Source organism: Colossoma macropomum, unplaced genomic scaffold (assembly GCF_904425465.1).
Source record: "Colossoma macropomum unplaced genomic scaffold, Colossoma_macropomum, whole genome shotgun sequence".
Lineage (NCBI taxonomy): Eukaryota > Metazoa > Chordata > Actinopteri > Characiformes > Serrasalmidae > Colossoma > Colossoma macropomum.
Genome location: NW_023494794.1, coordinates 20,020,092 through 20,043,296, shown reverse-complemented (window position 1 = coordinate 20,043,296; position 23,205 = coordinate 20,020,092). Strand labels below are relative to the sequence as shown.

The window sequence follows — 23,205 nt, the reverse complement described above, 5'->3', positions numbered from 1 at the left end:
TATTCAGAATCACCACCCAAAATCAAGAGAATACAAATCAAACTACATACATCTATTTTTTTTATTAATTGAAAACTATAAAAATAATAACAATCTGCCTTCAGAGGATGTATGAATTTTGGAACCAATTAACAGATTTAATTTAAACATGTACAGAATTGACTGCTTCATTTTGTTTTAAAGTTTTGCTGATGTTTAATAATAATGGAAACAAGTTCAGTTTCCAGTTGGAGGTGTTGCATGTCAGAATTATGTCAGGACTGAGAACAGGGTTGTGGAAATGAGGCGTAAAGCGCAGCTGCTTTGTGATTTCCCTGCTCTAACACACCAACTTAACCTTGCACATGCACTAACTGATGAGTTAAATCAGGTGTATTTGAGCAGGAAATTCACCAAAGTATCCAGTACTGAAGCTGCACCACTTAAATAGAGTGGGGCTAATACATATCATGCATGGAAACATATCTAACTGTACACCTACAACGTGGTCTACCGACAAGGTAGACGTCTAATAAAATGGCACACAGTGTTTAAAAACTCCAGCAATCCTGCTGTGCCTGATACATTTGTGCCAGCACAGCAGACACTAACATGCCACTACCCTGTTGGTACCACTGCTGAGCTGAAAATGGACCAACCATCCAAATAATTTCTGAGCAGGGGTCATGTGGTGGTCTTTCTCCATAGATGGATATGTTGAAATGGGCTGATAAATTGTACAGCAACACTCGGGCTACAATTAGGAAGTGCAAATTTACAGAGTGTACCTGTATGCTAGGTGTACTTGATAAAATGTGCAGTAAGTGTACAAATTAGGTGTATCTAATATATCTGGCAACTCAGTGTATTAAATACAGTAGGTTAGTAATATGGCTTTTTATGTGTTTTCAGTTCTGCTCCTGGGGACCCACCAGTGTTGCTAGTGACACAGTTTTATTTATTTCCTGCCTAGCAAATTAACGCTTGGCAATTAGCTAATGAGCTGAATTGGTGTGTTGAGGAAGGAAATAGCGGAAACTGATGATACCTGGTATATAGGACAGCGGTGGTTTCAGAAACATTGAAAGTCTGGCCACTCATTTATTGATTTATGGGCAATAATAAGCTTATTACACATGAAAATTAGGTTTAGTACACAGTGACAGCGGTCTAACTACATAGGCAGGAGGCAGGGGGGCAATCAGTACAGGGGGGCTTTCAGCACTGCTCTATTGATCTTCCTCTTAATACATCGCATCCATAGTAATGGATTTTCAAACAAATCATTCACAGTCTGCAACATGACATTCATTATTATTTTAACATTTCAAATAGGCAGTCTAGTATGAACATTTAGGTTAACATGGTATGTCTGCAGAGCATTGACTTGTTTGAGACACAGCAGCGAGTAAATGAGCAAATTACATTAATGTTTTAAATAAATGAATGCAATTTTTGTATGGGAGACATTCTTTTGTACTGGGGCCTCGAAAATCCTAGAGTCCAGAATCCGAAACATAAACGGACAACTGCCGTTTTTCATTCTCTACATCTGAGGTGACCTCCCTGCTCCTGGAGATGTACCTTCCTGCAGACTTTAGCTCCATCCCTAATCAGCTCCACCTGGACCATCTAATTATTGCCCTCAGAAGTGGGATGAAGGGGGTGTTTTAAATTTGGGTTAGAGGTGAAAACTGTAGGGTAAAGTTAAATCTCCTGGAGGAGGCTTGGTGACTCCTGCTGTACCTCCTCATGTAAGCTACCCACGGTACGTTCCAGCGCTGTCCGCTAGAGGGCGCCAGGCATCGGCCGCTGTTTCTCAGCATGGCGGAGCGCCTCTGCTCCACCCTCCGCGCCACTCAGCCCGCAGGTAGGCGCTCCATGAGATCCCCAGGGAGGGACACTCGGCCGGGCTTGTACACTTCACCACCGCTGGGACTTTCTCCAACTTCTTCAGCTTCTTCCAAAAACCCACCATCGTCCCTCTAAAGCACCTTCTCTTCTCAGTCACGTCCACGTCTTAACAGCGAACAACTTTTTTTGGAGCGCTGATTTTGTTTATGAAGCGGCGGAACTTCTCTTTCGAAAGGATCCCGGATTTTAGGACCTCCGTCTGGAGGAGATGGGAATCGTGCTCGAGCAGCGAACAGGTTTCACATGATGGCCAATCACTACTCGGCTGCGCGGATTACACGTGATTGTGGATCGCGGTTGACCTGCCTGTCCGACCCCGAAGCGGACTGAAACACCAAACTTCAGCAGAGCACTTCTATCAGTTTGGCAAACTTTCTGCAGATCTCCGTTTTAATCGACATCGGACTGACTGGCGGTGCAGCGGAGCCCCGTGAGGCAGCACTGTGTTCAAAGAGAAGCTCAGTTCAGTGCTGAAGGAAACACGTTGACTTTCACGGTCCCTGTTCTTTGGAATTACGAGCCCTTGGAAATCTGCCGTGTTTGGATACAAATAATACAGCTGGAAGGAGGATCTACCGCGACAACCTGTTCCATTCTGGATTCCGTGGACGCCAAGTGGATACGTACACCAACCAGAGCCCTGAGGAGTGGAATAATGTGAAGACACAGAGGGGTTTGAGTAGGACGAGAGGAGATAGAAAGCAAGGAGGGAGAGGTGCAGAACTTTGGCTGCCTGCAGTCTGGAATCTGGGCTGCCAGTCACTGCCGTTCTGGAGCTGATTTGGAAGTCGTGATTGAAGAAGTTCATGCCAGTCTGCTCTGTTCAAGCCAAAGCAGAGTGGCTTCCCCACTGCTGAGTGTTTGAACGCTGGGATCAATGCACACTTCAGCAGCGTGTATGCGCTCTTCTTCATGCGCTCTGTGCTTGGCCTCCCCTGTGAGCGATACAGGCTAGCCAACGCTAATTATCGATTAATTAGCCTTGATGATGTATTGTGCATGTGATATGGAGTGATATCACCTTTCTGAACCACAGTGCACGATCTTCTTTAACTTTTAACCATGATCACTGCTTTTCCTGAGCTCCTACAAGAGTTGTCTCAGCAGTCGCCTCTCTTTGCCTTTTCTAAGTTTCTGGACCATGCCAGGCCAGAGCAGTAGACTTGGTCTTGATTCTTAAAGGACGAAGCCAAGGCACCCACTTGCGATCACCTCAGAGACCCCCTCAGGAGAGCCGTGTGGAGCTTGCCGTTCGCCGTGTGGTCCGTGCATTATGCAGCCGGGCCAATGAGGGTCTCCGGGCGGCGGCTGGCCGGGCTCTGGCCGTGGCTGCTGGCGGCCGCCCTGCAGGCGGCGTTGGGCAACGCGGGCCTAGAGCTGGCGGCGGCCGTGGAGGCGGAGCGCTCGGCGCCCCGCGCCCTCATCAAGGTCACCATGCTGAAGCAGGAGCCCACGGCCAGGCCCATCACCCTGGAGGGCGTGTTCGCCGGCAGCAGCGCCGGATACGCCGAGGGCAAACTCATGCAGGTAGGAGCTTACAGGGGTGGTGGTGATGGAGGCCATGAATGGTCATCTCCCTGTAGAGTGCTGGAGAGAAAGTGTAATTGTCTTATATGTCTCTTCCAGAGGAGTCCCAAACAAGAAATCAGCATCTTGTCATGTCAGTGGAATATGCAGAAGCAAAAGTACCAACCAGTAATAGGAATAGGAGTCAGAGTTTGTTGGGAACTGGGTCCTGCAGGTAGTAGTGGTGATGGAGGCCTTGGTGGCCTGGATACAGAATGATCATCTGTCAGGAGAGTGTTATGGAGCAGTTCTGCTTGTGATCTTTTCAGCATCACTTCCAGAAAAGATAACCCTAACAGTATAAACATCTTGTCATGTGTCATGTCAGTGGAATATCGACTTGTGTAGAAGAAAACGTCTCTATAAAAAGCAACTTGAGTAAAAAGGTATCAGATTAGAGATCAGAGTTTGTTGGGAGCTATCTCATGCAGGTAAGGGATTAGTGAGTTTGTTGTGGCGATGTAGGCCGAGGTGGATTAGATATGGAATGGCTGGTTGCGTGTGACCTCTTCCAGAGAAAACCCCACAGAAATAAACATCTTGTCGACTTAGCGGAACATTAACTTGAGTAGAAGCAAAAGTACGTACAAAACCTGAGTAAAAAAGTATCTGAAATGGAATCAAACTTCACTGGGGGCTAGCTCCTGAAGGTGAGAGATGATAGATGTGATGTTGATGAAGGCCATGATGAAGTAACTTCAGCAAAGCAGATTTTACAGTGTGAAAATAGATGGGGTGCAGTAAGTTCATCTGTCAGTAGGGTGTTGAGGAGGAAATGTGTGCATGAAGTAGAAGTTTTGTCCCTTGAAAGACTCAAAAAGCAGTAAAAGCAGCTACCAAAAAAGACTTGAGTGAGAGTGAAAATAGTGTCTGCTCAAAAAACTCCCTAGTTCCCTGTAGACTAAAGTTTATTGGGTGTTAGGAGTTCTGAGCAACTGTAAAGCAGTTCAGATGCTGGGCTAACAGAACAGAATGGAATTAAACACCAAGTCAGACTACAAGCTAATGATTGAGATGTAAAAAGTGTTTTTTTTTTTTCTCACAAATATTTGAGAAGAAATGTTATCATCTCATAGTACTTAGAACATGTGCTTAAGTACATAAAACTAAGGAAGTGTAACCTGTTACAACCCACCTGACCACCTCTTGTCTTCATGATGTTGGAATTCCAGATTTAAAACCATAATTTGATGCATGGCGAGGGGCGTCTGGTGTTTTTTAAGTCTGCGCAGCTCTGCTTTTGAGAAAGATGGGTGCAGTAGTAGTAATAGTTATGGGTGTAATTACAACATATTGTACTTTCTGAAAAAAGGCTCTTAATTTAGTAGTTCAGAAATCATAGTATGCACAAGCATTAAACAGTATATTGAACAGTATCTTGGAGCAAATAAAGTATCTTGATACTGGTTATTTTTGCATAAGATGCAATGAAAAATTAATGATGCAAGCAGTGAGGGAGCTGTGAAAAAATAGCCTTCTTTGCCACGGAAGTGAATACAGGAGGAAAAGCGCACTCCTTGTAAGTATACATTAGCGTGTGGGTAGGACATTAGCTTGTAGCTGTGTTGGTGTTACCTTGTGGCTAGGATGTTAGCTGGTGGCTGCAATGCAATGTCCAGTTATCTGCACACACATCACTCCTCTCTGTTTGTCAGTGGAACAAGAAAAAAAGTGTTGAGATTTTTCCAATGTACTTTTATTCTCTTGCTCAGTAAACCACTTTGATTTGGTTTGAATTTGTTACATTGGAAAGCACGATACTTGTTTTTATAGGCTGCTAGTCTCAATGGATCAAGTAAAACCTGACTGTACCTTTGTAAAATCTCAGATATTCTGCTGTTATAATGTTGAAGCCTCAAGGAAACTGAAAATGGAAACATGAATATAGTAACCATTGAGTTGAATTATACATTTTGTGAATTGTTACATCCCTAGATGCTTAAAAAGGGTGGTTATAGTAAAGGCAGTTGTTCTATGTAGAACCATGCGTTCAATATAGAACCATTTCGTGCTCAAATGGTTCTTTGCGTAATGAATTCTGCGTAATGGTTCTTCAGATTGTTGGAGAATATGTTGTATGTGGTTCTATATGGAATCTTTTTGAAAATGGTTTGTATACAGCACTAAAAAGGGTTTATATATTGCTGCCAATATATTGATGTCAAGCTTGTAACAATAGAAGAATGCTTTTTGATGCTATATAGAACCATTTGCAAAATGGTTCTGCATAGAACCAACACATTCTCCATTAATCTGAAGAACCATATAACTATGCAAAGAACCATTTAAGCATGACATGGTTCTATACAGAACTCATGGTTCTAAATAGAACCATTGCCTTTACTAAAGAACCCTTTAAGAGTGTAGTAGTAGTGGCGGTACATTTATATTTTTAGAAGTGGAAGTAATAGAAATAGCAGTAGTAGTAGTAGCATTAATAGTAGTAGGTCTAAAAGCAGTCAATATTAGACATCGGCCTGCCAGGCATGTCAGCCTTAAGCATCACTCAGAGTGCCGCTCTGATACAACTAGCTTGTTTGGACAAGACTGCACTCTAAACTCCCTCACTTTGGCAGAACCTCACAAGCAAGTGAACGAGATGCCGTATGCTAAACCGCAATGACCCCCACGCCTCTCAATCTCGGCACCGTCAATTTCCTTGTTGGCGATGACAGAGGCTCTAAATCTTTCTCGGCAAAGAGCCGATGACACACATGTTTATCATGATAGGATAATTTTTTATCTCATCAGAGATCTTGCCGCTGTCTGGCTGACAAGAAAAGATGTTGCCACTGAAGCCCTGGTGAGGGGACTGTGTGCATGTTGTGTGTGCCAGCTACCCCACCCAGGCTGTAGTGGAGGTGAGAGATTTGTGAGCTTGTAAACTGTTGGGCTTGCGCTCAAAGGCCAGGCTTTGCCAGATGTTTTCGTTTTGAAGACTACGTGCAGTGCAGCACTAGATAATGGCAGTCCTGCTAAAGCCAGCAGGGGGACAATCCAATAAATTCAAAATAAATAAGGACTTAAAGGTTGAAATTTACCTTTGGTTTCTCCAAATTTAGTCAGTCAGACAAGTTTGTTGCCTGAAGTTTGCTTCTTTAGTTTTGCATTGGAGCTACGAGGCTAATATACCTGAAAAAGAACTCTGATCTACACCAATTACCATCAAGCAAACTACATGCCTAAGTTATCAGACACTTGCCTTAAGTATATCAAGTAGGTATAACAATAGGTAGAACACACTAATAGTACCACTTTTAAAAAGAGCTATTAAAAATTTTTGGGACAATGATTTTATTCAACATTTCTCAGACTATACTGTACTAAATTCAAATAATCAGACAAATTATGTTGTCTTTTTAATGAAAAATGTAGTTTCATTTGTAGTTGTTTGTACGTTAAGTTCCGACGTTATCCGCAATATGCTCAGAAAAGCATACTGTGAATCACAATAATAACATTTATCATGATAGTGCTAAACTAATGTCGATTGGACAGAAGTACAGACAGAAATCAGGCGTCTCAATGACCGCTACTACTGTTTTTAGTGGACGAAACTGTTTTAGCCTCATAGCTACAGGGCAAAATGAAAGATTCAAGACACCAGACATGTCTTAACTCTTGAGGAAAAACCTACACTGTACTGTAACAGTAGTATTAATACAGGGCTTGCTGGCTAGTGGTCATGTTTTGAGTGTAGAATAAGTGCTGGGAAAAACAGGCAGCATGTAAAATTGTATATGCTGCTCTCTCTTCGCTCGCTAGGTGCGGAGGTATTTTGAGTAGCAAAACAGACACTGCCTTCTGTTGTACTTGACACGAAATTACACAGTCTTTACATGTGGCGAGCCTGCTGCTTTCGCATGGGCAAAAACAGACTGGCATGTGTAGAAGTGGGTATGTGTGTGTGCGTTAGGATAACCCACTCTTGACTAAGGTGCTCTCTCACCACACAAAGAGTGTGTTGTACCATACGAGATACTCTTTGTTGCTGTGCCGACCTGTCGCAACAGGCCTGAGTTGCAGGGGTGCGCTTTGTGCTCTGGCTTTATGCTACTTTCCTCCAGGGGACAGAGGGAGGGAGAGACAGAGGAAAAATGAGAGAAAAGGGGATACATCATTCCGACTCTTTAAGGCAGTCTCTTTCCTATCCGCTCCATAGTTTGTAGCTGACACACTAAAACTAGCTAAAACTATTAGGCTAGCTAGGGTATCACGCTACCTCACTTCCATAGAAAATACTTATTAATGTTATATAGGATTATATTAATGTTGCATAGGATCTTTTGGGGTCGGCAGCAAAACTGTACGTAGCAAGATGGTAGCTGCTACCTACAGTTTTGCTGCCGAGCCCAAAAGATCCCATGCAACATTCCATGTAGCAGTTTACCTGGATAAAAATACATATTTTCCATAGAGAGAGACTTTGGTGTATTAAGTTCCATAGTTTCTAGCTAGCACACTAAAACTATCTACCACTACACTGGGTTAACTAGCTAGCTAGCGTTAGCTAACTTGTTAGCTAACTAGTGTGTTTAACTAGTGTGTTTGTTATCCATGTTCAGTTTGCATTTTGCTGTCGACTGCAAAAAATCCTAAGTAGGTATTTGAATATTATCTGTTATCGCGCAATAAGGCACAGTATAACATCTAAAAGGTTTTGTGTCACTAGCGAAAGCTAGTCAAGACTAGCTACCTAGCTAAAACTCTAAAACAACACTGGATTAACTAGCATATCTTGCTAACTCACAAAAAAATAGCTATCTTTGCAGATGCTGTTGGTTAAAACTGTTAACCAAGATAAAGAATATACACTAAATTTAACCTGCTTTAATATTTTTCTCTCTGTTATGATAATCTACTCTTCTTTCTGACGTTACAGACCCTCAGTCTTGCTAGTGCAAAACATGGAATAAAATCACTTAGCAAAGAATGAGGATGCTTTTCTTCTGAAGTGACTGTTTGGTTCTGGGTAAGCTGATAAGATTACATTAAAAAACCTTTTCATGCAGTTATTAACAGTGTTTCAGTAAATCTATTTACCCCTTCTGTGTAAAAGAGGGGGTTCAGTTTCAGTCTTCCATAGCCTGTGGCCTCTGACCCCCATGTCTAATATCATCACCAAGGAGAAGAAGAGACAGCGAAGACAAATCACTTTCTCAGAGCATTTCTGGGCCTGCGTTTCTCTTTCTCTCTCACTCTCTGCTTTTCTCGCTCGCTTGTTCAAAGTTTTTCAGGCGTGTCTGCCTGGCTGTCCTCGGGCTACTCCGAATTCGACACGCTCATCCATGGCAGAAGATGACAGCCAGTTTTCATAACCGCCAGTAATTACACATCTCAGTCCAGCTTTGATCTCCTTAAGCGCAGTGTTTCTCCAGAGCCACCGGTTGTCTCTCGGGGCCCCGGATTCGCTTCGCTTTACTGGGCCCAGCCAGCAGATCACAGAGAGAAAGAGAGAGAGGGAAAAAAAAACAAGATTAGACATGATGATGGTGGAAACGTTTCATTTAAGTGGGGGAAAAAAACATCTCGGTGCAGCCACTGGTTTTTGAATAGAAACAGATCATGTACAGATTGTGTACTTTGCTTTTTTGAAAGTGGGATATTTAATTGTCTTGAGGATTTTTGTTGTTGAGGCTGAGAAACGTGCTTGGGTTACGTTTTGGAAAAGATTATATGTCAGTAGGACACAACTGACATGAAGCTACCGCAAGCTCGCTCCCCCCAGGGTGCTTTTTTCTGTTTTGGTTATTTTGAAGCAGCCCATTTTCCAGATGCAAATGCAGGCTAGCCTTGGATTAAGTTACGCTGTCTGTGGTGATCTCTCTTTTGAAAAGCCTTTTTTAGTTCTCTGTTAGATTAAATCTGTGGCTTAGTCCAGTGGTTTCTTGGTCCTGGAGTACCCCAGTTCGGCACAGTTAGGGAAGACAGGGCTCAAGCCCAGGCCTGGATTGCAATTTCCTTTCAATGGAGAATCTCCATTCAGAATGATGTGTAGTCCAGGCCTTTTAGAGGCATTAAATGCTTGTCTGGCCCACTTGTGGGCCACATCCTTAGGTTTGTTTTGGCCCAGTATACAGCTGGGTTCTTGGCCCTGATCTGGCCCACACACTGTAAAGTGAGTAGATCCAATGAATGTGGCCCAAATCTGGCCCAACTATTTTGTTGGTCCACAACAGTCACACCACAATTGGCCCACAAATATAGACACAAAGCAAAGCTGTATGCAGCTGTATGACATCTGACCCTAGTCTGGTCTGCATGCTTAACATCTGCCCAGTAGTTAACCAACACTTGCATATGAAAGCCAGAATCGGCCCAGAACTGGATGCTATCAGGAATGTTTGGTGTCTACGGTCGTTTATACCAATAATTAGAACTGTGCTAACTGCATGCCTTTGCTTTAAGTTGTTAAGTAATCTTAAATAGACTGGCTTATGTGTTTTCTGACACTATATGACAATATGGACACAATTCATGCTTCAAGTTGGCTTCTACAGCTATTTTTGGTCACTTTCATAAGCTTCCATTATTTGTTAGCTGCATTAACCTTGCAGCTCCAGTGCAAAACTAAAGAAGAAAACCTGATGGCAAACGTATCTTGGCTAATCGTTTATTTATAGGCTTTATTGCAACCTTGTGTAAATGTGAATTTCTTCAGTAAACTATATGTTTAACCACGACAGCAATACAGGAAAGTGGTACAAATCCATGTCCCTGGTGTTCTCGATGTAGATGCACAAGTTCGTGTCTACCAGCTGTGTACATCTGAATGTTGTATGGTCCCAATAACTTGGTTAAGCATCAAGAGCCACGCTTCATGCCCTGATAATCCCTTCTGCGCTGTACGCTAAGGTCATTTTCTAGCTATCAGGAACTAGCCACGGCTGTGGCAGGCGGCAGCTCTGCCAAGCGTTTCGCCAAGGGATTTTGACTCCAGCCATGCCCCCCAAACCCCTCCCCCTCATCCGATATCGGTATCTCAGCGCTCTTTGGTCCCGCGCCCGCACCTTTGAAAAGGCTAGACGCACAGATGCCTTGGCAGGCTCCACATCCGTGCGTTTGGCCGCGTCCGAGGGGTCAGGAATCCTGGCCGTTCGCGCTACAAAGCAGACACACGGTGCCCTGCTTGTGAAGCGGTGCATTCTGGGACGGCTTTGAACTTGAGGGGAAAGGCAGCTGTTCCCTGAGCCCACAGAGGGAGTGGGAGGGGAAGTGGGGGGCAGGGATAAGGGGGCAGTTTGAGGTTTTGCCCGCCGCACCTTTTGAAGTTAATCCTGCGATGGGCTTTCTGCCCAATTAAAAGAAGCTAAACCGTTTTAAAGGGCTCACTTTCCCTCTGAGTTTCTTTTCAATTGTTTTTTTTTCCTTTCCAACTCCTTTACTGCTGGAGATCTTTGTATAGGAAAGAGGTCACCCTGACCTTGTAATAGCCTCACAAAGACACTGGGTATAATTAGCCTTAGGGTAACGCTGCTTGTGGTTGATCTAGGAGCAGTTTTCATTGGGATGCTTAGCTTTATAAGAATACTCCAGCATTTTCCAACCTAGTCTTTATTTTGCTGCATCTGTAGCATACGGTCACTTACCGTGGACAATAATTTGGACACATCTCCCTGTAATTAGAAGAGAACAGAAACTTGACTCAAAACAGACTAATAATAGAAGCCAATGGGGCGCACCTGCCCATTGGCTACTATTATACCTGCACCTAGAGTCAGCCAGTTTTTGTTCTTTTCTAAGTACAGGGAGATGCGTCTGAGTACAGCGAAATTATTGTCCATGGTAATTGATCACATGCTGCAGATGTGGCAGATAGAAAATAGGTTAAAAAATGCAGAACCTTTAATCTACAGGCTTATTATTTAGATATTTGTCTTTTTTTTAAGGGTATTCTACTGATTTTTTAAAAAATCTGTTTAGATCAATTGTCGAGATGTAAACAAAGTCATTCAGAGTGTTTTGATGTGCAGTTGTTCGTTGCAGAAAAAGTGACCAGATCTCATTTCTTTACAATGGTGGTGACAGGAATCAGAGGTCACCATGTCTAATAAAGCCGTAATTTTATTTATTATCCAAAATAACTGGCACACATATTGACACTCATGTTGTTTATAGTATAATAGTATTAAATCAGAAAAAGTAGCTTTTCTTTAGATACTATTTTGCCTTATAACGCCCTGCATGTACCCCTCTGCCGTAAATGGATTAAAGAAAATATGTTTTAAGCAAAAACCTTATCTCAAAATGCATATAAAACACAGCAGCATATGTGTAAACATTTTTTGAAATATCTTTCTGTGAAGGAGCTTTTAGAAGCATTAAACGCTTCGGATGTAGCTGGTTCTTATCACCACTCTTGCGAACAATTCTGACTTAGGAAGTTTCTCTAGAACAGAAACTCTGAATGACTTGTTAACATCTTAATCTAATTATGGAATTAGATTATCTGTGATGAAATTCCTCTTTAAGACTCATTATTCATTTATTATTAGACAAGATTCAGTAGCTACTATGTCTTTATGAGAGAGGGGAATAGAAGTGTGGACCACAAATAGGTTCTTGCACTTTAAGAGGTTAATGTGGGCACTACAGTGTGGATCTCGACAGTAAACAGTAGCAGACCTTTTCATCACTGCGGCTGCCTAAAGTTAGGGTTTGCTGTCTCGTTGTATGTTTTTTTTTCTCTCTCTCTGTTTCTCTTTCTCTCTCGAGGATACGCCACTATCTCCTGCTCAGGGGAGGCTGGGGGCAGCGGATGCGTTAGGGCGAAGGCGAGATGAAAGCGTCCCGAGTTGAAAAACGTGAGTCGGGATGATTAAAAAGGAGAGCCTTGTTTACTCGGTGCTTCCGATAGGCCTCCCCTCCCTTCATTCAGATGAGCTTCCTGTCCGTATTTCCCCCCCTGGAAACTGATAACAGCATAACAGCCTCTGGGCCCCTCCCCGCCGCTCAGGGCCTGTTGATGTTTGCATTCGGGCTCCTTCTGGCTCTTTTCCGGGTGTAAACAGCCCAGTATAAAGTGATAATCTTGTAATGTGAAGTCTCCAGACTTCAAAAGTCTTATTTAGACTCTGGGAGTATGCCTTTGATGTTAGCTTAATGCATAACCCGCTAATTAACTTTTATCATGCTTGCATTTGAATAGACATCTGATATTCTTTATGATAAAGGTCTATAGTAATACTGTAGTACTTTTGTAAGGATTTTGGTCAATTCTGACATTTTGTATAGTTTACTACAGGGTAATACACAAGGGTTATAGATTCTTATAAGGCGATAATACAGATTCGAAAATAATGATGAGAAGAAATAGACACTATATACTATAGAAAAGATTTCATTCCTGTTTTAATCTACAATAAAGTTTGCTAAGGGGGCCTTGGAGAGGTGCAGGACCATACGGAGCCCCTAAGGGGCCGTGGTTAAAAAAAAGAAAGAAAAGTTAATGACATTGTGTTCCCTCTCAAATGTTTTGCATTCGCTTGCAAAATATATGCTCGTCAGACAGCAAGCAAAAGTAGGACCAAAGGTGACCAACAACACTGCCTACATTAGAGCTTTGATTTTAGCATAGCTAACGTTAAAAGCTGTTTTCCCAGTTACGCCAGTTTATGCTGAGTTTATTCAGAAATTGCTCTCTGCAGTCTCTGTAAATGTAGCTTTTACTGTACGAGGACGCTCAATCTCAGTTTCGGTTTGAGTCACTAATAACATAATCATGTTTGATCTTGAGAAGCGACATTATGTCTTTATATTTCAGTCCAAGATCAACATAAAATTCAATGAGCAGCCTAATGTCTGAGCTTAAGCAAAGCACAGCTTTTGCAAGCAAATGCAAACCGTTTGCATTGTAATGCAGAACATTTGCGAGGGAATGTATTTTATTTGCAAGGGGATGCAAAACATTTGCGAGGGAACACAATGTCACTGTTTGTTTTTTTTTTAATCACGGCCCCTTAGGTGCTCCGTAGGATCAGCTTAGCATAAATGTAGACTTCAGCAGCAGAACTTGCCCAGAAACGATTGTGATCTGACTCCATGTTCATTTTCAAACCTAAAAAAATGGAGGACAAAGCTGTTTATAAATAAGAGCAATAAAATAGTTCAAATTTTTAACCTATACCGTTAGTTGTGCTGTGTTCAGACTGAGATTTATGTAGCAAACGACTCCATCTGTTATACACGACTGCTAATGTGGCTGTGTTACTGTACTCTGCTAGCTTGCAAGTTGCTTTTTAGCAACTTGAGGGGTGCACAGTTAATGACAACTAAAAAGAAGGGCAATAAACCTCAGTTCTCTTTAGAAAACTGAAAGTTATGTCAGACAAAGTAGTTATTTGAAGTTTATGTACGTCATACTCAGACATTACACTCATTACGCTCAGGTTTAGTTAGCTAGCTAGTTAACACATTGAGTCTAGCCTAGCTGAGGGCAAGTCATTCATACTCAGAATGGCCTCTTGTATAGTGGAGGTGCTACATGCTTCCAAGTCATGAGGTGAAGTCAGAAAGGGTATGTTAAAAATGGAATTGAAATGGAGGAGAAACTGATTCCAGAGTCTAATTCCTGACTTAAGTGTGTTCTAGCAGAAAATCCCTGTTGGCACTGAAGTTAGCTCTTCATTTGTACCCATTCAGAAATGATTGCTCATTGTTTATGTTGTAGATATTGTTATAAGTTTGTGTTTGATTGTTTGTTCATGAAAAGGTTTTGTCAAATGACGTGTTTTGCTGATTTTGTAAGTTTGCCGAATTTAACATACAGAGCGGAAAAAAGAATATAATATAAAATGTGGCCAGTGCAAAAGTTATTATTAAGGTTGTATTTTATGTATTTTTACTAATATGCTAAACTCAGTTTTCACTTAGAAAATCAACAAAACATATAATTTGACCAGCTTTTACATACAAATGTATATTGCTCACATGCAATTTATTTTGTGTTGAGGTCAGTCAGGCTTTTTGAAGACCATCACTTGTGAAATGCCTTACCTAGTACAGGTGCAGTTCTTGTGATCGTCAAGGAGAAATCACCTTTCACGCTTGCAAATGAAAACACCTACAGCCCTAAAAGAGTCATTTATAAACATGTATTTTAACTCAGTGTGGCTCCATTAAAGGACAAATGTGACAAAAAGTCAAATGTACACAGTTTTAATCCAGAATCAGGTGTAGTTGTTGAGCCAAGGCATGTTTGGTTTCTGAAGTTTGCTTCTTTAGTTTGGACTGGAGCTACGAGGCTAATGTAGCTAATGGGTCGTCGACAAAACAGTCAGACTTTATGGTGACTCCTACTGCTGGTTTTATGCAACAAAATTTTAAATTTTAAAAGGTATCGTGTCTTACAGTGTCAGAAACCACATTAGCAAGTCTATTTGAGATCACTTAACCACTTGCTGTTGTTTTGATGATCACTGTGTGATGATTTAGGCATGAGGTTTGCACTAACTAGTGCCTCTTAGCTAACTTGTTAACTTGAGACACTATGCTTGTCTGTTCTGTCTCTTTAAAAAGGTAGAAAGCCAGGGCTGCTGTTATGCATACTACAGATTCTTGCATGTGTCTTGCTTCCGTCCTTGGTGCTTGTCTTGGGCGCTGTTACACACTCCAAGGGACCCTCAGCATCAGGGGGACGAGCATGTGAAAGCTATCTGGACCTAAACTCAGGAAAACGGGGTCAGCCTGTCTGCCTGTATTGGTCCGCATGGGGCTGCTTGTGCTACCTGCGTATGCGTGTTGCGGCGTGGACAGGGGAAACATGGCAAAGCTTTTAAGCTAGACTGCTCGTCTCTTGTTTAGTCATTAGAGGGAAGGAGACATGTCTGGTGTATTGGTGTCTGTCAGTGGAGATGTTACACAACACATTCTTCTGCAAGTTCGAAGAAAACTGCCTCCAAGAATGCCTTCATCAGGCCGTCGTCACTTAGCAGTGTACACAAATGCATATGTACACAGCAGACATGCTTCTGCTAGGGATGGGCTTTTTCGTTTAGTGTTTGAGTATTTAAATGTAAACGGGTAATTGATTACTTGGAGATGAATAACGAAGTTTCATTCATAATCTTAAGACAAACAGAGTAAGGTAGGGCAGTATGACGATATTTACTGTTATCATGAGAAATACATCACAATTTGTCGTTATATGCTTTTCTGAGCATATCATGGATATCGGTAGTACTTTACAACTATATGTGGCATTACAAAGAGCATAATTAGTCCTGTTTTATTGGATTTAGTGTCGTGCAGTATGTAAAATGTTGGATTTTAAGTGCCCTTTGAAATGTGGCACTACTCTCTTCTTGCACAAATAAATATTAAGACACATTGCGTACTGTGAAAACGTCTTGAAGTACTGTGATATAATATTTTTGCCAGTTATAAAACAGAGCTACCTCTTCTTTGTTATGTGGAAAATTATGTGGCAGCTTTTGTCCTTAAAACCTGTTACGGTGCATGGTACACCATAACACTCTGGATTGAAAAAGTCTGTGAAATTCACAGCACACCATTATAAAAGTTTTATTTGAAGCTGATCCAGCTTCAGGCCACTGAGCCCTGTATAACACTTTGTTTCACTTGGTTGTGTTTTTGTTGTAGTGCCATTCTGACAATGCCCTGCCCGTACACATCACGCAAAATGGTCGTCAGTGATTGGTCAGTTTGCGTGTCAGTCAAATGTTAAAGCAAGTCGTTCTTGACCACACTGTGGCGCGACCTACCAGACTCTCTGATGTCAGCAAGGGTAGCCTAGCCGGTAGTTGGCCAGTTAGTGTGAGCTAATGTACTCGTTATGCATATAAGCAGAAGAACACTCAGTCAACTATAACAGCCCCAGACTGCTAATTGTAACTGAGTCTCATACAGTGGATAGAGATTTGTTGAAGCTGAGGTTAGCTTCTTATTCTGTTTTCCCGTTCCACCTTAAATTATGCAGTTACGTTGTGCGGCTGCACTGTTTCAGGTGAAACAGAAATTTGAATAAGATAACATCAGCCTCAAGAGATGAGCATATCAAATTCAGTGCATACTGGTACTGGCTGACACACTAGTCAGTGCTCTGCAGAGTTCATTACTTTTTTTACATTATCAATGGAGCAAATGTAATACATGAATAATGTGAAAATGGACAGGTGGCACCAAGAAGACAAGAATGCAGAAGCTACATAAGGAGGATGAGGGCATATCCGAGCAGATGAGCAGTGAATAATGCTGACCTTAATTTACTTAGTTAGCACTATTTTGTAGCATATTGACTATCAAGATTTTGTCACATTTAAGATAAATGCTTTTACCATTTTTTCAGTTTATCACTAGCTAGCCACCTTGGTACTCTCAGTGTAGCATCTACATGATAAATAAGAGAAAGAAATGAAGTAGATAAAAATGCACAGATTTTGAAGATGGGCTGATCTGCATCATGTAACTCCCGGTCTGAAAACACGTCCCGCTCCAGTCCTGGTCACAGGCAAAACAGAATAAGTTTGTGAATGTCCAGTAGTATTATATGTAATGAGCACTGAGTTAGTTGACTATTTGTGCCCATCCCTGCACACTTATATGTTGAACGTCAGGTTCTGGGCTGTCGATGGTGTAGTCTCTAGTGGAGGGCATGCGTGATGTCTGCTGGTTGGGGGGCTACAGTGTCCTGCTAAGGGGCCTTTAGTACTTTAGGATGGGAAAAGCATTACCGTGGACTCTCTCCTTGAACCACACCAGAGTGCAAGTCTGTGTTTTTGTGTGTGTCCTTGTGCACCGTTTGGTCGATTTGCTAAGTGGGTAGCGGAGGTGGGAGGCTAAAACCATGCTTGAGTAAAAGGTACTGTTATTTCATAGAGACAGTGATGCAAGTAGGCTAGCATGAAACGACTTGAGTGAAAAAGTATCATAAAGTACTAAACAACTTGGGTCTTTTTTTCAGCACAAATCTGATTTTTGGCATATCTGAAGTGAGCAGGACAGATTTTCGCCAGGCTGAACAGACTTTTTCCAGTGTAATTCAAGCCACATTTCTGGATATATGATCGAGTTTGATGCGTGACGCTTTAAACAGCCAATTCTCCACACAGAAAGGACCCTGGTCGCCTGGCTGGGGAATCGAACCCAGGCCCTTAATGAGAAGTCAGCTCTACTTAGTTAAGTGATTACCCAGCTTTTTTTGGGTTAACTCACCTTGAGTTTACCAACTCCTCAGTTTAATCAAAAGTTCTCCTAACTCTCATTTCTAGTTTCTTAGTTAAGTAAACAATATAGAATGTTTTTTACTGTTTCCCCACAGCTGGGAGTCTTTCTATCACACAGTCCCACTGGGAATTTTCTCTTGGGCTTCAGATATGGACATTTATGGGATTGCTAGGGTTCAAACTCAAAAGTCGACCAGATAGGTTGAATTCTTAGACCATTGTGCCACATGTTACTATGCTGTAGACTGGGGACCCCCCACCTGGGCAAGCATCTTACACAATACCAATAAAAGCCCTTGGGCAACCACTACCTTTGCCTACCTGTAAAAAAATGAATAAGAGCTCTGAATAAGACTGTCCGCCAAATGCCATAAATGGAAATGGAAAAGTGCGACGGGCTAAGCATTCACCCCCAAAAGTAGGTTGTGATTTTGAATCCTAGTGATGCCACAGCCACCCATAACTGGGAGCCCAAGAGAAGAAAATGCCAGGTGGGATTGTCTGATGGAAAGAGTCCCAGCTAGTGGGGATACAGACCAAAAAAGCATACATTCTATATTGTTTACCAAACTAAGATCCCAAACTCAAAAATGTGAGTGAACCTTTGACAAAGAAGTTTGAACTGAGTGAACTCTACTGTCCTCAAATTGAGGTAACTCAAGAAGAGCAGTGTAATCAGCTACCTTTTACTTTTAAGTTGAGCTGACTTTCATTTCTGAATATTAATGTCACAGCCTGTTATCTGTGTAATCAGCTTGTTATCAGTCTGCTGGCCGGGTCAGTCTGCACTGCTGTCATATTCTGTTCGCTGTTATGAAATATAACATGATCGTTCTATTAGTTATGGCTGCTAAGTTGTGCTCCTACTTGGTTAGCATGTGCAGGCATGTGTCATTACTATGGCAACCAAAGATAATATATGAGCAAATGTTATTACTGCCTGACCATAATAATCAGATTTGGTCACTTGTAACTTAAAATCTGAACAGTTCGTCTGAAAGGTCAGATACAGTAAACAAATCTGATTTGAACAACCTTATAGAGTGACAGTGGAGTCTGTTAGGGGCCATTGTGTTCCATTAAAATTGTACTTAAGTTCATGTAACTGGGTAAATGTTACCAGTTTACCAGTTTCTACTAATCTCTGCTGGCTAAGCAAAGCAAACAATCCAACATCCATGCAAACTGTTTCATGAAATGGTTCATCCAGCAGTCGTGCCCTTAGTGTTGTTGTACAGCAGAAAGGGGGTGGATCCCTGCCTGTTCCCATGGTTACGCTGTGAAGCAGGCCACCTGTTACCTGCATATCAGCTTTGCCGTGCCCAGGTGTAGCAACCACAATCTCTCTACAACAGAGAGCCACTAAATACCAGCTGTGTCTTCCACATTGAATGACCAGCCATTAGTATACACCTTCTGGCATATCCGTCTGTTGATTATGGTTTATTTGTTGTCTGTAGAATGAATGTGGTTATTCGATTTATAGATATCTAAACTCAAAACAAAAGTATTTGTTTAGCAGGTATTTAAGTGAGGCATGTGCAGATTGCAGTTGTATTATTATTGGATTATCTTGTCATTTGAATACATGTTTTTGACTGAGCATGTGACATTGAACTCATAAGAATGTTGGGACACAAGCAGCGGATGTTAAACACATTATTCAGTGATTATGCATGTATCGTTATGTATGTAGCTTTAATATAAATTGTCACCCAAATTTGTCACCTTTTTTGGCATTTTCTCATCTTGGGCTTCCACTTATGGATGGCTGTGGCATCACTGGGGTTCAAACTCACAATCTCTTCACAGTCTCATGTTAAGCGTAATGGCGGAATAAGAGAATATTTTAAACAAAAAAGATGACAGACGGTTCTGAGAGAAAATTTTGGCCTGAATGTACTTTTTAAGAACAATTCACGGTTGAAAGGTGAAGCAAAACGGTACCGAAAGAAAGTCTGTTTTTCCGGCTTTATCACTATTTTACCATTGATAAGTCACTAAGTTCCTCTAGAGTGGTGCATTATGGATGAAACCACTCTGAATGGCTTTGTTTACATCTCAAATATGGAATTATACAGAACTTTAAAAGCGTTTTACACTGTATGGGACTTCTTTTGAAGTTTGCCAGCCTGATTACTCAAAGTCGTGTCTCATACTGGGGAGTTCATAGGGTTCTGAATGCTCGTAAGCGTCAGATATGAATCATCACATTAATGCACACTTAAAAGCTCCCAAGCTTTTCAGGGAATTATATATTCCTGCCTGAAGTGAGGAAGTGGAGGACGGATGTGACAAAATGCTCGGCTCCACATCAAAGCAGAACAGTACACTAAGACACACAAGTTTTTATGCAATGAAGGAGCAGGAAATCGACAGCAGAATATTCATAGGAGCGTACGTGGTTTAAAAAGCATGAGTTGGCACCTCAGCCAGCCGTGTTCACAGTTAACCCTTAAGAGTGATTATTGTTCAACTGTGCTGTTTATAAGGAATCACATCATTTTACACTGGCTGTGTTTACATGCAAAGATTTTTACCAATCATTGAATACGTTCCTATTATAGATTAAGACTGAGTTGTTTATCTGCTCACTCAACTCAACAATCTGATGGAAAATCTCCGTTTACATGCACACTACAAGTATCATTTAGTGTAGACGTTACCATGACAACAAGCATCACGTGAGTCCAGTCAGCGTGAGACGAGCAGCAGTGTGTTGGGTTTTCAGCTGGCACGCTTGTGTTATTAATTGCTTTAAAATGATGTCAGACTCAGGAAAACGTACTTCACATGTACTTTATTAAAGAAGGCCGAGAGGAAGACGTCGTGTTCTGAGACACATAAGCTGGACGTCTGTCCCACCGACGTCTTTTTAAAGCTCAAAGCATAAACTTCGTCTCCTCTGCAGACCAGTTTCTGCTCCCGCCATGTTGAACGTTCTAAACTTTCGCTATGACATGAACAAACATGCGCAGAACGTACTTGAACTTTCCGATTGGGAATGTAATCGGATACAGGCTTTAACATGGTTATTATTCTTCTATTTAACAGATTATTTACAGGATTACCCACCTCGTTCAGTCGGATAGAAATTGTATTCAGTTGGCCTTGGTTCCCTTCCAATTGAACCCTGGTTCAGTTTGCTGCTAGTGGGAACGCAGTTTTGTGATGGAAAGAGTCGATAACACATGATATTACCGGGGAACGTTATTTTTCCCCTCCCACTGGGGCACAGTAAAATCATCAGAACTGGAAAAGAGGCCAGGAAAAGTCATTACATTTTGATGCAAGATTACATGTTTTTCTTTGAGATGATGAATGATGTGATGATTTAGGCTTTCAGGGCCCATATCCTACATTATCCTACATTCTTCCTGTTTTTTATTTTTTCCCATGAGGTTTACTCATGGGACATTACACACTGATGTACTTTTAAGTACCAAAAAGGGTCATAACTGATTTTTACACGACCAGTTTCCAACCTCTCAGTATGTTTAGAACAGGGGTGTCCAGTCTTATTCACAGAGGGCCGGTGTGGCTGCAGGTTTTCACTCCAGCAAAGAAAAAGGTCACCTGATGATATGTTTGAAGACTAAGACCAGCTAATTAAACAACTAGAATCAGATGTGCTTCAGCTTGTTTGGAGTGAAAACCTGCATCCACACCGGCCCTTGGCGGATAAGATTGGACACCTCTGCTGTAGAAAATAAATGAGCTCTGTTCTGATTGGCCGTCCTGTTTTGTGCCTCGTAAAAAAGAGCACTCAGAGCTGAAACATGCCTTAGAACTTCGGTATGGGCAGAGCTAAACTGCTGTAGTCTGATGATGGATGTAAACGAGTTGGTTGTTGTGACATCACAGAAACAGCGAATTCAAAACGGGCTGTTTTTGCTGCATGGTTTTTATATATGGACTGTATAGACTGGGTAGTGAATAGTTTGCACGATATGGACCTTTTAATGTGACCAGGGACGTGTCTTAACAAGGAAGAAAAAAGAGTTCAGGTTGATTTTTAATGGTTTATTGCAGTAAGTCGTCATTGAGCTTCTTTAAAGTGCACTGTGTAGTGTTCTAGTAGACAGAGACAAACTTGTAAAACCTGCACAGCATTACTGTCAACATGAAATTGGTAGTTTGTGGAGGACAGATGGAGGAAAAGAAGATGTTTTTGTGTGTGACTGCAGGGAGAGCCTGTTTAGCCCCTTTTGAATTGAATATCAACCAGTGAAAAACAAACTATTGTTGCATGAATTCACAAAAACAGATTAATTGGTACATTTTTGGTCTCGAGGTCGGTAAAACTTTCCTTCTTTCTCTCGTTCGCTCTGTGCGTGTGTGTGTGTGTATCTAACGGCAGCGGTTCACTTTGATCAGTTGACCACCCGTGACCTAATGTCCCTTAGTTGTACTTTAGCTAGGCCTAGCCTGCAAGGCCATGTGTGCATGTGGTGCAAGGAGAAAGGTGGTTTATTGAATGGACTGATTTTATTCAAACGTGGTCATCATTTCTGAATGAGTGAAGTATATATCATCTACACAGAGTCTCACTTTGTGCAAGAATTGTATTGATAACATATTTTGCTCATGTAGAAATACAGGAAATTCAGTACAGTGGTGGTGTTTGTTGTTTGGTGTATGTTCTGTTCATTCATCCGCCTCTCGCTTTCTCTCGAGTCAGTAGACTTTGTGAACGATAATATGTATCAGGCGCTTGTTTCTCAGAAAACATCAGACGGGCATTGATGACCGCGTGCAGGAAGACGGCAATTAGTCCAGTGAGTGACAGTCAGTCCCCTTGTTCATCTCTCTCTCTCTCTCTTTTTTTTGCTTACTGTAAAGAAAGCCAAGGCTTTTCCCACGCCTCCAAAGTTCAGTCTTAGAAGTTGGTTGCATTTTCAGCTTGATCCAAGTAATTCCAAACACGCTCAGTGATGTTGAGGTCTGGCTTTTGGGGTGGTCAGTCCATTGTCAAGAGAACCGCAGCAGCTTTTTAGTTTGATTTACAAATGTTCTTTTTCTCTGCATGAGCTTTTTGACAGCTACATGTTCTTTCAAACCCATAGATGAAATCTTTAAATGCTGTTTATCAGATGGTGAGAGTTCTGCTGGTCTACAAGCTCTTGCATGGTTGTTAGGACCCCCATATTCCCTGCATCTTATGATCATTTTTAACCCCCTAAAATCTGAGGATTATTACATATTAAGGCTTATTACTCAGTAACTACAGGAACTTCAATGCAAACTAGCTGAGCTGTTCCTAGGTCACAGATGCGTGTAATAAAACTTTGGGCATGCCGGTGGGCCCTTGCCGTTTAAGGGGTCAACTCCAATTTGACAACCTCTTGTCGTCTGACTTATTTTCTTTATGCTGGTGGATGATCTGATATTTAAGCTCTTTAGAAATACATCCCAAAAATGTATAACTTGTACCGAATGTCAGTTGTGTCTGATGGGTGGTCTCTAACCTTTGCGCAGTAATCATATCATTACATATAGTTACTTACTTATGTATGTCTAAGCGTGTGTTTGTGTCACGCTGTCCCAAGGCAGGTCTGCAAGT

General features: G+C 41.7%; 1 protein-coding gene across 1 annotated transcript in view; it reads left to right on the top strand.

Moving 5' to 3' along the window:
• Window positions 1-1,867: 1,867 nt before the first annotated feature.
• LOC118814762 (E3 ubiquitin-protein ligase RNF43) overlaps window positions 1,868-23,205 on the top strand; it is a 153,371-nt gene continuing 132,033 nt past the window's right edge. The window contains exon 1 of the mRNA XM_036580519.1: window positions 1,868-3,420. Within this exon, the coding sequence (XP_036436412.1) occupies window positions 3,181-3,420 (240 nt within the window). The 5' untranslated portion in view covers window positions 1,868-3,180. The remainder of the gene's footprint in view (window positions 3,421-23,205) is intronic.